Source organism: Onychostoma macrolepis, chromosome 25, assembly GCF_012432095.1.
Source record: "Onychostoma macrolepis isolate SWU-2019 chromosome 25, ASM1243209v1, whole genome shotgun sequence".
Lineage (NCBI taxonomy): Eukaryota > Metazoa > Chordata > Actinopteri > Cypriniformes > Cyprinidae > Onychostoma > Onychostoma macrolepis.
In genome coordinates this window covers 12329774-12348353 of record NC_081179.1, presented here as the reverse complement: position 1 = coordinate 12348353, position 18580 = coordinate 12329774, and the positions used below count along the sequence as shown (strand labels likewise).

Below are 18580 nucleotides of genomic sequence, written 5' to 3'. Positions count from 1 at the left end.
GAAACAAAGCACAGGAAAGCTGAACTCATAAATCCACTTTAGGGAACAGTCAGGTCAGTATTTGGGAAATGCTGAGAAATTATTTTCCCCAGAAGTGGCCACATGTAGTCATGTATTTTATTTGAAACGCAGGTAGGTTAGAAAACAGGACGTGAGTCAATACGCACCTTGAGCCCTGACATGTGTGTGCATGCGTGAGTCAGTGATAGAGAAACATTTCTGCACAAATCTTGTCAAAGTGACTAAGAGACCACAAGTTGTTTAAAGACTGGTTAGCTTTTGAAATATTGCCATAGAAGAACTGGACCAGGCTAAAATATCAGAGTAAAACTTCATTGTACTGCAGTAAGCTACCTACATAGTCAGCATTTTTGGGGATCATGGATGCACTGTGATTTGATTTAGTGCATATGATGCCCAAAATTGATATATGAGTTTTATTTGAACGCTTAAGCATACTTTTGATACCCAAAAATATTAGCTTTGTTCATTTAAACTGCTTATAAAGTCCAAAACTATTCAATTTGGTTATTTAAACACCTTACTTTAGAATTTTTTTTTTCTTCATTCAACTTCAGAACACAAATTAAGATATTTTGATGAAATCCGAGCACTTTCTGACCCTGCATAGACAACAATGCAACTGACACGTTCAAGGCCCAGAAAGGTAGTAAGGACATTGTGTCCATGTGACATCAGTAATGTTATGAAGCCACGGACGAGAAGAAACAGTTGAATAAAGTTGCTATTTTTGTTTTCCTTGCACACATGAAAGTATTCTCGTAGCTTAATAAAATTACATTTGAACCACTGATGTCACATGGACTATTTTAACAATGTCATTACTACCTTTCTGGGCCTTGAACATCATAGTTACGTTGCAGCGGGTCAGAAAGCTCTCATATTTCATCAAAAATATCTTAATTTGTGTTCCGAAAATGAACCTGTCTTAAAGGTTTGGAGTGACATGAGGGTGAGTAATTAATGACAGAAGTTTCATTTTTGGGTGAACTATCCCTTTAAGCATGCACTACAAACTGAGACTGTGATTGAGATACTCACCACATCAGATTTGGTGGTGAACTTATGTGTCTGCAGACTTTCTAATGCCATCCATTTGACGGGCAGCTTGACACCATGCTTGTTGTGCACACTGTAGTATTCTTTATCATACACATCTCTGGCCAGGCCAAAATCAGCCACTTTTACTGTGTAGCTCTCATCCAACCTGAAAGAGATATTCCAAACATTTATATTATGTAAGAAAATGCAATGATCGAAGTCATTCATTTAAGAATATAAACACCCTAATGCAAGTCACATGCCCCTAAAACATTTAATTTAGGGCACAAGTGCTCCTAAACCAAAAAATAAGTGCCTTGAACATACTGTACGATACTTCAAAACACTGTTAGTAATTTGTTGAAAAACTCACATGCAGTTTCTGGCCGCAAGGTCTCTGTGTACAAACTTCTTGCTGGCGAGATATTCCATTCCTTTAGCCACCTGCAGCCCGAAACCCATCAGGTCCTTCACTGTGGGGTTCTGTGGGAATGAAAACAAGCACTCCATTTAAAAACAATAACGACAAAAACAACACAAGGCACTGCCACCTGTTTAATTACATTTTTATTAAGTTTTTAATAGCTATGGAGCTGCAGTCACTGAAGTTGTACGGAAAGACATTAAGGGCCAGATTTACTAAACAGGTCAAATTAGCGCCAGAGCACAATTACAAAATAACGCCGATGGGTGTGGAAATCTCTGCGGGGGATTTACTGACAATGTGCAAATTAAAAAACACAGACGCAACATCTCATTTACATATCGACCAACGCAATATACCAAGTGCAGCGCAAACTAGCATAGTCACAAATAAGCAGAGCCGAGGCTCATCTGGTGCGGATGATCTGCTTACGACACGCTTTTTTTGGTCGTCAAATAATGGTACAAATACCAGTAATTTGACGAGCGCAAACTTTAGTAAATCACGTTGCGCGATTCATTTTAATACTCTCCTTCCATAAATTTTGTGTCTGAAAGGGAAACTCCTACAAATGCATATTCAGTAAGTTCAGGTGCAAAAATAACTGTGTCTACGCCTTTTTTAGCGCTAATTCTTTACTGCATGTCTTTAGTAAAACCTGACAGTACTATTTTAACGCCTAAAGATGGTTTGCGCTGGTACAAGCTGTTAGTAAATCTGGCTCTATGATGCTGCCACCACATACGTGAGCTTCATCTCTGATGAAGTTGCGCAGATCTCCGTGCTTCATGTATGGCAACACGACGAGAGGCGAGCCTTCGCTGGGCAGGCAGATTCCCAGCAGAGAGAGCACATTGGGATGGCTGAAGTCTTTCATGATGATGCCCTCCTTCAGGAACTGGGACACCTCCTCTATATCGGTGATTCCTGCCACATAAATGCACAATAACAGAAGTTTAAAGATCACCACAATGGTTTCTGGTATCACCCCCAGCTTAGATTTACACATGCAAAATGACTCTTTTAAAATCTATCCTGCTATACGTTTTCTGAGTTAGCAATAAACCTGCCAAATTGTCAGTGAACCATTCACCACGACTTATAAATTATCCCCAACACTATCAAGTGTTTTATCACACACGGCCTGATATTTCAGCCGGGAGGTTTCGGAGCGGAGACTTAATCTGCTGTGACATGACCGCACCGTTACTAGCTGAGCTCTGAGATTCTGTTGGTCCTGCCATTTTAGCTGCGCCTCCCTTAATCTTGTTGGTGGAGCTTTCACATTTTGAGGAGATTAAACAGATGTTTAACCTTTCAATAAGAGAAAGAGAGGCTTATGGGCATGCAAAAAAGAAAAGGCCTGTGTGTACATGTCTTACAGTAGACTGATCCTAAGCGAAGAAGCATCCTATGCTACACTGACTGCTGTCAGAGTAGCTTAGGATCCTCAAAAGACCAAAACTGATCTGGGAACAGCCCTACAGTAGTCGGGGGTCAATTCTTCATTATTTATTCATAACAATTTTATGATTCTTTGTTGTGATTAATATTTGAATGCACCAAGGTTATTATAGTTTACCAAAACCACAGAAACAAAATGAAATAAATGTTAAATACAATAAAATAAAGTTTTTTAATATATATTTTATTTCAGCTAGTTTTATTTATTTTGCCTTGATGTACTAAAATAACTTGAACTAAATCTGAAATAAAATGGATATAAACTATATAAATTTTTTAAAAGCCAAAAACTACATAAATAAAATTACAATTTCAAAAACATACAACAAAATGGCAACTTTTACTAAAATTAAAATGAAAACAGAAAATCTAAAACTAAAAACTTTGTCAAAAAGATGATGTAAAACATGATACATTGAGAGTCTAGTTAAACAACAGTCCCTGTTGAAAACTGAGACAGAAAAACAAAGCTCAGGTCATAAATCTAAAAGCTCTCAGTGACATGACATGATTAGAGGCATCTCTAATGCGATATGGCTGCAATATGGCTGCATTCATCATCATCATCTTCATCACAAGGCCCTATTAAAACAGCCTCAACAGTCATATGTCATATTTCAGTAAAGAGATGTCAAACTGTGTTCAGAATGGATTCATAATTTATGGGTGGAATAATTATGTAGACTAGAGGGGATCCTAAATGTATTTTAACATTTTCTGTAGGATTTAATAGTTTCAATGATTTTTAGGCAGTTAGGGTCCACTCAATACCACGTTACAGCAGTTTTACCATGTTTAAGTGTTGTTATGCACAATAGAGTACTCAAAACCCTCATGAATATGGTTGATAGTGGTTCATCCAGTCAGATTTTAGAGCTTCAGCTCTCTGTGCTTGCAACTGTACCACCTCAACACTCATGTTGTCAAACTCACGGTTTAAGGACTTGATGGCGCAGTGCTGCTTCTGGCCATCTGGTTCGAGCAGGGTTCCATGGAACACGCAGCCAAAGTGCCCTGGTGCACACAAAGACAGGAAAAGATGCAGAGATTATTAGCACATCAATCTATCAAAGCGCTTTATGCCAGAGTGGAGTGTGGGCATAGCAGGTGCATATCACATCAAGTCCAAAAGCAAGAACAATGGAGTGTGAATATATTGTGCTGGGACTACAATTGATATGTTGCTCTCAAACTTTCTCTCTCTGAGTCTCCTTGTCTCACACAGTATGACACTTTCTTAATCAAAGGAAGTGACATAAGTATGAAGTTCATTTAAGTTCAATTCAGTACCATTTTCCATTGTGCATTTGCTTTTTTGGAAATGTCGCAAGCCAGACTCACATTTATAATAATTTCTATTTATAAATGCAGTTTTTTCTGTCCAATCATCAAAAAATACTGAAAAATATTAATGATTCTTGATCAACAAATCAGCATGCTAGAATGATTTCTGAAGTGTAAAATGTAATATTTTATTTACTTTATTGCTGTAATTTTTGATCAATTAAAATTCAGCCTTGGTGAGCATAAGAGACTTCTTTCAAAAACATTTCTTTTGAAACTATGGAAACTGCTATAGTTTGAAAATTAAAGAAATTGAAATATAAATCTTCTTTCCAATCTCCAAGATTTGAGGTACAGTGTAATTCATGTCTGTAGGACAAATATTGTGCAACGAGTTGCACGGCAAAGTTTAATAATTAGTGCTTTATTGACCCTAAGTATAGCTATAATAATAGTGAGACTGTGCAAAACAGACACATAAAAAATAATTGTGAGAATACTGTGAAATACGAACTCAAACAAGCCGTCTGGAATACAGTGTGGTGTGTAACTGAAAGATTAAACAATTACAAGTGTCTGGGCAGGGTATTCTTTCTAATGAGGGCATGGAGAATAGAGGGCAAGAGAGAGTTGGGGTGTTGTGTTCAAATAATAGAGCGTGGAGTGCTGTAATCTCTCTCCAGCTCTGCTATCACGTCTTCCCAGATGGCAGCAGAGTCAGATTACCGGCACGGAGCCCTGAGACGGCCCAACAATGAGCCTGGAATTTAACACGGGAACAAATCACCACACATGCCACCCCGAGCACCCCAACATACTCGCATACACGCACAGCCTCTTCCTCTCGCTCTATAAATTGCATTGTGTCACATGCACAAACACAGACGTACACACACACACACACATAGGACTTGGTTTTCCCACAGGGGTGGTGGGTTGTAGGAGTATTGTGCAGGGGTTTGGGGAGGACTGGAGACAGTGAATCTGATACACACATTCACACCCCCACTTCTGTAGTACAATGAGAAGACGGGCAATTTAACGTTCAAATGTCCAACCTGCCGGGCTGATTGTCACCGTTTAACCTGTTAACTTTAACCACGTCTGAAACTGAGTCCCTCTGCTAAATCCCTCATTTAAGATATTGGATTTCTTGTAATGCAGTTTTTTGGCAAATCTTTGTTGCCAAATATGTTTGCAAGTCACAGTAACAGTAGAAAGAGACTATATTTTTGGGTCAATGACAAATAAGAGTGTCCAAGATAAATGAAAAATCTAGTTTAAATTGTGTATTTTTTTAACTGAGACTCATTGATGACACGGAATAGCTGACCTCTATAATATCTTGTATGTTATTATGTTATGTTATGTTATTATGTTATTATTTGTTATTTTTTCTTAATGGTGGTTGCACCACATGACTTTTTTGGGCAGAAAAAGATGTATTAAAAACATAATAATAATAATAATATATTTACAAAACTGCTTTACTGCTTATTTTTATTTCTTTAAAAATTATAACACTATTCCAAGCAACTCAATAAGGTCTTCCTGGTTTTAAGAAACCCTTAATTCTTTTCATTCTTCTTTTTCCTTCGTTTAGATGGCAGTCATTTGTATCACACTGACAATCTTTAATTAGAGTTAATTTTGAAAATGAATTTTAAATTAATCATAGTATTTATGTGTTAAAGTCATTTTATGTATGTTTTTTTTAATTAATTATTCCAAATAAAGTATGGTAATACTGGTGCTTGCTAAGATACACAAACACCTTTATTTTGTAAAGTACACTGTTTAACAGTTTACAGATTCTCTTTTTAAAATGAATACTTAATTAATACTTAATTTAATAATTGATAATTAATAATTTATTCAGCAAGGATGCATTTCATTTATCAAAAGTGACAGTAAAGACATTTTTAATGTTACAAATTTTTTTTTATTTCTAATTAATGCTGTTCTTTTGACTTTCTTTAGAATCCCCAAAAATGTATCATGGTATTCACAAAAATATGAAGCAGCACAACTGTTTTCAAAATTGATAATAATAATAATAATAATAATAATAATAATAATAATAATGATAATAATATATATATATATATATATATATATATATATATATATATATATATATATATATATATATATATACACACACATACATACACACACACTATTATTATTTTTAAATTTTTTGGCCCACCAATTCAGCATATTAGAATGACTTCTGAAGGATCATGTGACACTGAAGACTGGAGACTTTTTAAAAAAATATATTAAAACAGAAAACCATTGTTTTGTAATAATATTTTTAGGGGTGACCCCGAACAGTCGACGATTCGATAGGAGGAACCTGGTTTGACTCCCAATCTCACAGTCGAATATTCGCTGAGGTGTTATGATCATTCCATTTTGGCTATATGGGGCTGCTCAGTGTCTGATTTCACATAGAACTACCATTTTTTTTCTCAATAAGTTAATATACAGCCTATTAAGATAATGCTGTAAATAAGAATCTGAAAAAAAGAAGCTTTAAATAAATATTTTAACGTGCATGCATAAATCCAACCATCGCTATAGATTTAAGTTTTACTTTCCATAATCCGTGACCGAGAGAGGAGCATCTTGGTGGCAGGGATTTAAATCTTTAACAAGACTCAAACTGACACAGGCAGAGTGAAAGACTGGATTTTTTCGATCAGGTAGGGTACAAGTGATTTCAAAACATTTCAGCCGGTTTATATATATCGTGTATATATTATTTATCTCGTATAAGATGCATTTGGATGAGTTACGCTGCACTAAGCGCTTGTAGTACTACGGTGATGATCTCTGTAGCGTGCAGGGCTGTACAAACAACAATGAAGAATATTAATAACTATGACTGGGACTGTCATATACATAACATTATAATGAGAACACTATTATAATAAAACGCTGTGATTTTTTAGAGTTTAGTTGCCGTGTTTCTGCACATTGTTGCGTGAAAAGGAGTTCATTCAGAGCCGCGCAGACACGTTCGGGGCATTTGTGCAGATAGCCTATAAGTCGTAATATTAATGTTATTTTGTATAAATAACAAAGCATATTCTATATCAGATAAAGGAGTTAAATCCCATTGATTAAAAACCTGCTATCAAATGCTTCATTCTACTGGTCATCTTCAGCGCGTGCAGCTCAAAACAGACTGAAAATCCTTAGTCGGGGACACCCCTAAATATTTTACAATATTATTGTTTTTGTTATATTTTTGATCAAATAAATGCAGCCTTGGTGAGCAAAAAGATACTTTTTTCAAAAACATAAAATCTTACCAAAATCAAAATTTTGAACGGTAGTGCATGTCATGACAATGACCAGATTTCTGTGTCCCCTCACCTCTCCCAATGATCTCATTCACATGTAACAGCAGATCTTCCCGGGCAATGACCACGTGCTGCACTTCCTTCAGCAGCTCTGGATGGAGACTACCCAGATCTATGGGTGCATTAGAGGGCAACAGTGGAGACGCCAGGTCCCCTTCCATCGGCCCGAGCATAGGGGACAGATCCATATGGGCATGAGCGTAGAGATGAGGCCGGCAGGACTCGGCCTGAGACAGAGGCAAGTTTTGGTCTGCAAGGCAATGGGGTCGAGAGTTCAAAAGTCAATGACTTGTTCTCTGAGGCCTGGGGTCACCTGAACAAAGAAGGGAAAGTCTGGGAGGCAGAGTCATTACACCAACTACAAAGAGCTGAGGAAATTCTAAACCCAGCTATACAGATGAGAGGGGATTTTTTTCATCTTTTCAGACAAAAAAAGGAGGCAGAGGCAAAGCAAGAGAGCATGCAATGTCTTCAGAGAGAGAGTGGAGGGTAAGGTCAGAAAGCGTATGTGTTTGGAGAACTGGAAAAAAGTTGCCTGTCAGCAATGATCTAAAACCAGTCTTCCCAATCCAGAGAAAAAGAGTAAAGCTGGTCTGAGATCAGAAGAGAAGGCAAACCTCCACCAGCAGTGTGTTTTGAGCGAGAGGCAGCGAAGCGTGAGAACATACCCTCAAGCAAAGTGGTTCTATAGTCCACCGACTCGTGAGAGACCATTTCATTAGTCGGACTGACACTCCTCGCGTTTGCCAACATGTCCAAGTGCGGAATGTGAGCCCGGCCGTCATACCAAACCATAGCCTTAGCTAAATCTACAACCAGAGAGAGACAGAGGGTGAGAGAGAGACCAAGGACAGGTGAGAGAAAAAAGGGACAGATCGCTCCACCATGGACTTCAGCAGTGTCAACTCCCACAAACAACCCAGAAACAGCTCTCTTTCTTTATCTCACGCTCTCATTCCATTCAAATTAATTTAAATAGCCATCAGCAAGTTCAATGCTGGAATCACTAAAGTGACCTCTAAACATAAAGCAAGCTATGCTATTACTGCATAACAATAATAATAATAATTTTCTTAATCTGTATTTTTGATGTCCAGCTGTCGTCTACTTCTTTCATAAAAATACAAAAACATCCTTAAAGCAAGATAAATTTAAAACTGCAAACTTGTTTTCAGAAAACAAAATAAATCTTGCACAAAATTTTGGCAAAATAAATAAATCAATTCTCTATATATTTTTTACTTGCATCAAGTAAATTTATATACTTTTATTTTTAGGTTTGGGATTTCTTTCTGGAAAACAAGACAAAAATACTTTTTTTTGTAGGGCAGACATCCAAAACTGATTTGACTTGTAAAGTCTTCCAGTTTGGATTTTATTTATTTTTAAATATTTTTATGTAAATGCTCTTTAGTTATACAAATGATGTGGAACATTTGTGTGCAAAGTGTTGCAAATTTAACTTGAAAAGCCGCCAGAGACATTAAAGACTGCTAATAGCTTATATAAAGCACACATACATTAAAGGCTGCACAAGAAAATGCAAAGTCACATACCATCAATGTGCTTCTTCCTTTTGATCCAAACAAAGACTGCGATCAGGAGCAGCAGAAGGATGGACACACACACTCCTCCTGTGATCAGTATCCTGTAGTCCTGGTCTTGAGCCAATACCACACGACCCAGGATCACAGATGATGTGGCCTGCTTCCACTACAATGGATACACAAATTACTTCAAGTTATTTTCAGTAAAAATCAGCGACCAGATAGATATCAGCATCCAATTTTGCTATTATATTATTTTTTTTAATTTAAATTTTTGCATAATTATTTTGGGAGTATTTTAAGCCATATCATAAAGATAACTTAAATAATAAATTTTTATACAAATTACTTCAAGTTATTTTCAGTAAATATCGGTGACCTTATATTATCTCATTTTGTAATTATAGGGATTTTTTTATATAATTATTTGGCAAATATTTTAAATAATACATACATTATACAAAATTAAATTTATTTTTAAGCATCCGCTTTTAGTAAAAAATGTTTAGCATCTGTTGGCATAATTGGCACAAATATTAGAAGAAAATATTATCACAGTTAAAGGCAAGCACACATGCAAGCAGGGAATCTCCATGCCATCACATCTGCGGCACATTTGCTTCAGATTTCATACGCGGCGAAGTGTTTACATTTGAACCTCCAACATCACAACAATCCATCTAGAAACATCCTCAGGGAGCGTTTACGCTCAGAGAGAGGGCTTCACTGGTCATAAAGCAGCATGGCAAAATGAAACACACACATCCACTGCAGGCAGGAGGGGAAATTGGATCAGAGATAGAGCCTCTCTTATGTGGCGCAGTATTATTGAGTTTGGGCTGAGATGAGTTTTACCGCACCGTATTGTGATGGGGTCAGATTAGAGCATCGTGTCACACGCACCCTGTCCGTCTCTCCCCGACAGATAAGCACTTTATGCTGAGGCCAACGTTTCCTTGATCTTTGCACCAATCATATCAGACTGTCTGGGGCCAGAATGGGGGACAGAAACGTTTTTTAATGCTCTTGTTGAGCTAATGGTGACCAGAAAGGAAATACAAGGATGGCATCTTATCAGGTGGAGCTCGATATATAAAAATTACAACATGAACACCTTTGAGGAAATGAAACTAATCCTGATTTCCAAGAGGAATATGTGTTCAGGAGCTAATCTGGAAACTATCAAGATTTGGCAACCCAGAGGCCTTTTCTAAGATCAGAAATAGCTCATGTTTGGTACTTTGAGAGTCTGCTGGAACAAGCAGGGCAGAGCTGGCTGGCTGACGAGTGGCTCTTAAGCAGGCCGGTCTGGACCGGAGTGGTCTGAAGTGGAGGAGAGAATGAAAGAGTCTCGTACCTCCACCTCCAGCTCTTTGGCGGCGGACTGGAGCTCCATGGGTATGGTGCATTCAAGCGTGTTGCCCACCAAAGTGACGCTCTCACAAGTCCAGTTCGAAACTCTCAGCACCTCGCCATTTTTCACAGCCTCCTGATTCATAGGGGGGACCTGCGGGGAGAAATGAGAGAAACAGAAAGGTTTAAATTGCTGTCATTAAATTGCCCCATGACTGAGTGTGTATATGGGGCATATAGGTTGTGCAGCGTCTACCCCTCTAAACCCAGCCAGCTCTGGTGTACGGAGCAGAGCAGAAGGCAATAAAGACAGCTATCGCATTCCTCACATGACAGCCTGGGCTTTACAGATTGGACACACTCCACTCCTGCACCTGTTACCATACAGCACCGGCCAGCCTGAGATCCAATGTGAACAGACGCACATACACTTACACTTAAGACCCAGCTCCCTGAGGAGATCACAGCCATTCACAAAAAGCAAATGATCACAACTTAAAAATGTGGGGTTTGTTTTAGATAATCAGCAACCGCCAGAACTGTTATATATAAAGTGGGCATGACACATTCAGGCACATGTTTAAAAAGCAATGATAATATCCAGAAAAAGATGAATGTAATTAGCGGTCGATCTACATGAGATTGAGTGGGGTCCAAAAGTTCTGGAAATGTAAAAGTCAGTTCTTATGTTCCAAAAAATTAAAAGTAAAATAAAATTGTGTGTGTGTATATATATATATATATTTTTTTTTTTTATATATAAAAAAAAAAAAAATACCACATAAAGAGCAAACATCCAGGCAAAGTCTCCAATGCAGTTTTTTACACACATACACATACTAGTACACACACACACACACATATGTGACCATGGACCACAAAATCAGTCATAAGGGTCATGTTTTTGAAATTGAGATTTACACATCATCTGAAAGCTGAATAAATAAGCTTTCCATTGACGTATGGTTTGTTAAGATAGAATAATATTTGGCCGAGATACATTTTAAATCCTATTTGAAAATCTGGAATCTGAGGGTGCAAAAAAATCTAAATATTGAGAAAATCGCCTTTAAAGTTGTCCAAATGATGTTCTTAGCAATGCATATTACTAATCAAAAATTAAGGTTTGATATAATTACGGTAGGAAATTTACTAAATATCTTCATGGAACATGATCTTTACCTAATATCCTAATAATTTTTGGCATAAAAGAAAAATCTATAATTTTGATCCATACAATGTATTGTTGGCTACTGCTAAAATTATACATATGTGTGTGTGTGTGTGTGTGTGTGTGTGTGTGTGTAAAATATAATAAATGATACATGAATAAATAAATGAATTGATTTTAATTTTAAATAATATGATTTTGTATAATTAAAATAATAATTAAAAAACATACTTAAAAATGACCACATAAAAAGCAAACTTCCAGGCAAACTCTCCATTGGCACCAGTAACACTCACAATCTGACATTTTGATAAACCCCTTGAGCGTCAGCAGTGCTGCCAAGTGCAATTTTATTTCTCTAAAGAAGGCCTTAAGTATCAAGCTGCAAAATCTAAACAAACAGACTGCATGGGAATGAAAGTACATGATCTGAGTGATAGGGCAGTTTAATGATAATTAAGCTAAACTGAGCCTGCTGTTGTGCCCATTATTGAATATATAGTGACTTTAAATGAGACTGAGCGGTACACAACACTTAGTGCGTCTGTGTGTGCGTATCTGAGTCCCGAGAGGGGTACAGAGGGATTTGACGCTGAGGTCTCGCATGGGAAGAAAAAGCGGAATCTCACGCGACCCCTCTCACCCCTCCTCTTCACAACAGCTGCGTTTGACTATTGAGTGGCGGTTTCAGGAAAAAAAGTCTACTCTTATATTTCATTGTTAAAAATGCTGGGTTTTTTTCACCAGCCTACCCTCACCAGGGCAAAGGATCTCACAGTCAATGTGTCAGAGGCTGTAACCTTCAGGGGACAAGAACAATGTGAAAGATGGAGGTGCACGATGGGAAACAAACTAAACTTCCTGTTTTGTTTCCTTCCAACTCAATGAGCAATGTGAATTACTCTGTGTATGTGTGTCTCACCTTAATCTCCAGAATGCTCTTGTTGCCTCTCGGTGTAACTGTGGGTGTCTGAAACTCCTTGAACTTGGGGTCTTCAACATACAGTAGGTCATACTGATCGGTGGAGAAACCATCTAACACGAAGGTCATTTTTGTGGCAACTGGAGGCTGAACACTGAGGTCTTTCAGGGAGGGTGTGATACAAAGGATATTTTGCTTATCCTCATCATGACTGCAGGTCTAGGCACAGAAAAAGACAAACACAAATATTAGCCATCCCTGTCATTACAATAGTGCCAAGTCAAATCACTATGTCTTTTGTTTGTTTAGGAGCACAGCATCTTCATGTGTAAGATTTACACAAGGCTTTAGTATTTAACCAGGAGCCAAGTTTTCTCAGAGGTCAGGAGTGATTACATGACTAAGTATATTTAAGTTCAGAGACTTTCTGATATTTCCATACGTTTTCATAATGAATTTATGAAAATGACAGATTTTGAATACCTTAAAGCCTTCATTTGAAATGTGAAGCAATAAAAAAATCATGCACTACACATTCACTACTGTTCAACAGTTTGGGGTCGGTAAAATTTTGTAGGTTTTTGAAAGAAGTCTCTTTTGTTCACTGCATTTATTTGATCAAAAATACAGTAAAAACAGTAATACTGTGAAATAGTTTTACAATTTAAAATCTCTTTTCTATTTTCATATATTTTAAAATTGAATTTATTCTTGTATTGGCAATGCTAAATTTTCAGCATCATTAATCCAGTCTTCAGAGATCCTTCACATGATCCTTCAGAAATCATTCTAATATGCTGATTTGCATGTCTTATTATTATGGATGTTGAAATCATTTTTTTTAGCTTATTATTTTTGTTGAAACAGTACATTTTTGTTTAGGGCTCTTCAGGAAAGTTCAAAGGAATAGCATTTATTTGAAATAGAAATCTTTTGTAACATCCTTACTGTCACTTTTGATCACTTTAATGTGCACTTGCTGAATAAAAGTATTAATTTCTAAAAAAAAATAAAATAAAATTATCATATAGACCCCAAACCTTTAAACAGTATATATAACCTTTTCAAACCAGATGTGAGACCCATCATCTTGCATAGCATACATCGCAAACTTTAAGGCCAGTGGACAAGGAGCCTTTGTGAGACTGAAGACCTGACTAAGTGCAATTATGCATGAGTTACAACCCAAAGACTTCACATGCCAGCTGTGGCTCCAGCCCTGCCAGGTCTTGCCACACACCATTTTCATTCCAGGTTATAACACCACCACAACTGCCCATTTTACAGCACGCCTGTCATTTGCACGTCACCGCTGTTTAATTAGCTGTCCTCAAGTGAACGTTCCACTTCATAAAGCATAACCCTAGAGCAAGAGACACATTCAAATTGTTCGATGCCATTATTTATGAACATAAGGGATCTGAGTCGCTCTGCTCCAAGACTTCTATCCAGCAAACCTGGGTCTCCCTCTGCACACTTGGCAGGTTAACAATGCTCTAGAGTCTAAAAACAACTTAAAGTCATTCTGACTTCACATAAGTGAGTTAAATCCCGAGTATAGTTTAGGTCACAGTAAATATTTTCAATCTCATAAAAGCAATTGATGTTTCATATTGCCAAAAAGGCAATATAGGCCATGACTTGGGAGCTTGCATAAAGATCAGACTCTGAAACAAATTTAGAGAGAATGCATGAAGATAAATTACTTTTTAGCCAAAAACTGATTGCTATTACTCACTGTTCACTGTAGGCAATATCTTCCCTGTCAACATCTTCCCTTCACTCATGCACTGTGTTGCGCAATGTTCCAGATGGGAAACAAAAATACAGCTCCTAAGCATCATCGCTGAGGACAGCGAACTATGAAAAAGTCCATGCAAATGAACACACATCTTGTATATTTGACTAGCAACTCTTTGCATATTTAGAGATCTGAGGACTCATCCGCTGAGACTAGTCAAATAGTTGTAAAGCAGTTTGGCTTGGTGTGCTCCTCAACAAACACAACATTAATTGTTTAGAATGGATCAAGTATCTCAAAGGGCTTAAAGGGGGGTTGGATAACAGCTGCTAAAGAAAGCAGCCAAAGGATGATGGGAGACACCGAAACACTTCAAATTGGTGTTTGGGGAATAGATATTCTCATTGGGAGTTAAAGTGATGTTTTATTGCAGGATTTGGATGGGAAATTCTCTTATAGGTGTTTCAGCTCTGATATAACCACCTTTGATGATTCATTTCGATGTGAACTTTTAAAGGGGGTAAAGATAAGGAAGGAATGGGAACTTTCAGGATATTATGAGGCAAAATGGAGTAAGGTGTCAGTAAGAACATACTAAGATGAGAAAACCAGACTTTGGTTTGCATTGAGAGGGATCTGGCATGAAAATGACCCCCTTTGAATCCCAAAAACAGGTGTTGTTCTTGCTAGAAACCCCACTGTGGTGTCTGGAGCATGTTAGAGTCCTGTTAACACCCCTCACTTCCCATAGGCAAGTCTAGGACAAAGTAAAACTTGAACACGTCCCTTGGTTAGAAACATCTAGAAATCTTTGCCAAGAAGATGCCATACCCCTAAACAAATAAAACCCCTCTCAAGTTCGCTCCTGGACAGTGCCAATCGCCAGCGACAAGCTGCAGCCTGTAAAAATGCTTTTCATGTTGGTGGGAAAGGCGAGATCGGCTGATCCCCAGATTTAGCAGAGATCTCAGAAGTAGATATTCAAGAATGCTCTTGAGATTTCATCCATTTTTCCTGAGCCACCACAATTTGCCTTGGTTCTTAACTCTCCTTCATTTGGCCCGCAGAGCTTGATTGCAAGAGGAACTGAAATGCAACTGATGGAAGGATTCACAGAGTCCTCGAGAAATTGAGATCAGTGTCCGCTTTTCTTTCATTTCAGGCCTGTCAGCAGCTAGACGTTGAATACAGCCCGCAAGAAACCTGAGCTACTGACTGCGTTTCTGTTTCCGCCATCGTTGATCGAACCTCAGCGTAACAGATGACAGCTCAACTCGGGTTACACAGCCGTAGTCTGTGCGATTGAGAAAAAAGCTGACAGAAGACAGGAAGTATGCTTTCCACAATGCTCCCCAATAAAAGTGAGAGGGAAAAAAACAATAAACCTCCTGTGCTTCACAAATTAGGACAAGAATATTGTCCCGACCCCCACTGTTTATAAAGAAGAATTTACAGGCTGACAGCTGCGGGACCGTCTTAAATCATTTGACAGGATAGCCTGCGTTTCAAGCAGTCTCTGCTCAAAAGGCGGAAATATTTCTCTTTCAAATGAGCTCAAAATCATTGACAAACTCAATGTGCATAATTTAAAATGGCCTACTTGGTATTAAGTACAAAATCTTTGATCTTTGAGACAAATCAGTGAGAAACTGTGAGTTGAGTGGAAATGAAGAAGTACAATCAAAATGAAGATGTGAGTAAATACGAGCCCCGTTTTGGATTATGACGGGACTTGTATGCTTAAGATTAGATAGCATTGTTCGCATGCACTGTACCACTGCACGACCACACTCCACCCCCACAGAAATCAGATAAGGGGAAACTGTGTGTAAATGAGTATTTGTCTGGTCCCATTGAGAGAGGAGCAGATCAGGTCAACCACAGCTCTCAGGAGATGAGGTGTGGAAGTGTTTCCAAATGGATGAAGAAACTTGGATAGGCAAAAAATGAGATACATTACAATTTAAAAACTAGAAATGAAAGTGTTGCCAAATAGATGAAGAAACTTAGATGAGATGCATATATGTAAAACAAATGAATAAAATTTTTAAATGATTTAGACTATAAAATATACTAGAAAAAATATGGATTTTCAAATGAAGAAACTCTGATAGATGAACAATAGCACTCATTATATATAAATTAAATTAAATTAAAAATCCAAATCCAAATGGATCAAGAAACTTTAGTAAAAAAAAGACTTTTTTTTTGTTAAAGTTATAATAATCATATCGAAAACATTGTGTGTGATTTTTCCATTTCCTCTTCAGAACTGCAACTCTGAAACATTGCTTCCTTTATTTCTCATATCTGCTTTTGTGTTCAGTGGGGTTAATGATAATAGCATGCCTGTGACATGGTAGGGGAGGTATTTAATGTCTCGACACTCTGTGTGGGCCATCTAGACTCACCACTTGGAAGACTTTGCCCTCTGTGGCGGCAGTGAGAACCATCTGAGGTTGGAGGGCTGAGTGGAGGTAGAAACCATTGACTGTCACCGTGCTTCCTCCGCTGTGTACACACATGCACAAAACAGAAGAACTTGCTGTTAAATGCACATTGATTCACTCTTCCAGTTTAACCCCAACTTCAACTACATTTAAAGTAGCTAAATGTTGGCTGAAGTGCTAACCTGATGAAAGAATGCTTGGGCTGGACGCTGGAGATGTGTGGGTTCTCGTTGTAGGTGTAGCTGACAGGAGCTTCACGAATCACTCCATCAATGTGCAGCTGAACCTTGTGTTGGGACGGTGATGGCTGAGGTGGAGTTCGACATGTCAACATTGTGGCTGAAATACTGCAGAAAGGCACACAGAAAATCAAACATACAGAAAATGGTTTAAATAGACACATGTATGCGTGACAGTGGTGATTTGCTTGTGAACAAATCTCTCTTTTTCACTTCCATTTTTTGGAAAAATGCCTATGATGCTTTAACATTTTCTGACTTTTAGTAGATTTGTAAAGAAAAATTAAATGTATTTTATTTAAAACTAGAAATTAAATGTTTTTTAAATGGATGAATAAACTCGTATAGACAAAAAATGTAATACATTACATATAATTAATATATATTTAGATTTTAAATTAATTCAAAAGTAAAACTACAAATTAAAAAATATACATAAAATTAAAATTAATTTAAAACTACAATTTAAAGAAAAACAGTTGAAGTGTTTTCAAATGGAAAGATGAAAACTGAGACAACGAATACTGTACGTGTATATATATACACACACACACACACACACACACACACACATACACTGTTAAAAATAATTGTAATTTTAACTGTAACATTTTGTAAAAACGCTACAGAAAAAAATGTTAATAGGTTAACAGTAAGTTCCCGTACTATATACAGGGGAAAAACGGTAAAAGATCTAACCAGACATTTCATGTAATTTTACAGTAAAATGCTGTTAATTGGACAGTTTTTAGAAGTAAAAAAGAACAAATAAATGTATAATATACAGTCAAAAACTGTAAACTGATATTCCCAAAATTCCCTGCATGACACTCCACATTTGAAAGTATTTTGTTTAAATAATCATGTTTTTTTAATAGTTTTTGTTATCAGTTATGTACATTTGGGCTTTATGTTACATCTTCTGTTGTTTAATGAAAGTTTATTGTATTATTTAAGTATCATGTGTGTTACCATGATGGTGTTTTGTGTTTGAATGAATGACTCTGTGCACCTTCTAAATATTAGTATATACTTCTGCTTGTGGCGAAGCTACTTGTGATGATCTTTGATTCTTCATGTGGCTTTCTCTTTTACCCCTGCATTATTATGCTGGTTGTCAGTATGTTAAAGGTACAAAACAGATTTCAATAGCAGTGTGTGTTGTTGAATTTACTGGTTTACATTAATATTTTTTTGTTTGTAAATTACAGTTTTATACTGTAAAATTTAACCATTGATGTCACATGGACTAATTTAATGATGTCCTTACTACCCTACCGAGCAATCAGTGATGCTGTCTGTGTCTACACTGGAAGCGGCGCGGCGCGACAAATCCCTGACAGAAAACTGCTGCCGCGTTCCATTTATGACGTGCTGACACAAATTTCAAATGATTTTCAACGGTCGCTTTGTCGCATCCAATGTAGACAGACTTTAGATGTTGCGGCGCGTCCGGTGTAGACACGGTGTTATATGTTTGGAATGTCAAGAGGGTGAATAATTAATGACAGAATTTTCATTTTTGGATGAACTATCCCTTTAATAGAAACTC

At 37.3% G+C, this 18580-nt stretch overlaps 1 protein-coding gene across 2 annotated transcripts in view; it reads right to left on the bottom strand.

Moving 5' to 3' along the window:
* met (MET proto-oncogene, receptor tyrosine kinase) overlaps positions 1 to 18580 on the bottom strand; it is a 47515-nt gene that overhangs the window by 3509 nt on the left and 25426 nt on the right. The window contains exons 9-19 of one of the 2 annotated variants that reach the window (XM_058766421.1): positions 16972 to 17136; positions 16751 to 16850; positions 12599 to 12817; positions 10510 to 10659; positions 9162 to 9318; positions 8274 to 8414; positions 7619 to 7855; positions 3884 to 3964; positions 2232 to 2413; positions 1436 to 1545; positions 1063 to 1228 (exon numbers count right to left, since the gene is read on the bottom strand). In XM_058766421.1, the coding sequence (XP_058622404.1) occupies positions 1063 to 1228; positions 1436 to 1545; positions 2232 to 2413; positions 3884 to 3964; positions 7619 to 7855; positions 8274 to 8414; positions 9162 to 9318; positions 10510 to 10659; positions 12599 to 12817; positions 16751 to 16850; positions 16972 to 17136 (1708 nt within the window). The remainder of the gene's footprint in view (positions 1 to 1062; positions 1229 to 1435; positions 1546 to 2231; positions 2414 to 3883; positions 3965 to 7618; positions 7856 to 8273; positions 8415 to 9161; positions 9319 to 10509; positions 10660 to 12598; positions 12818 to 16750; positions 16851 to 16971; positions 17137 to 18580) is intronic. The other variant, XM_058766422.1, reaches the window with a different exon arrangement.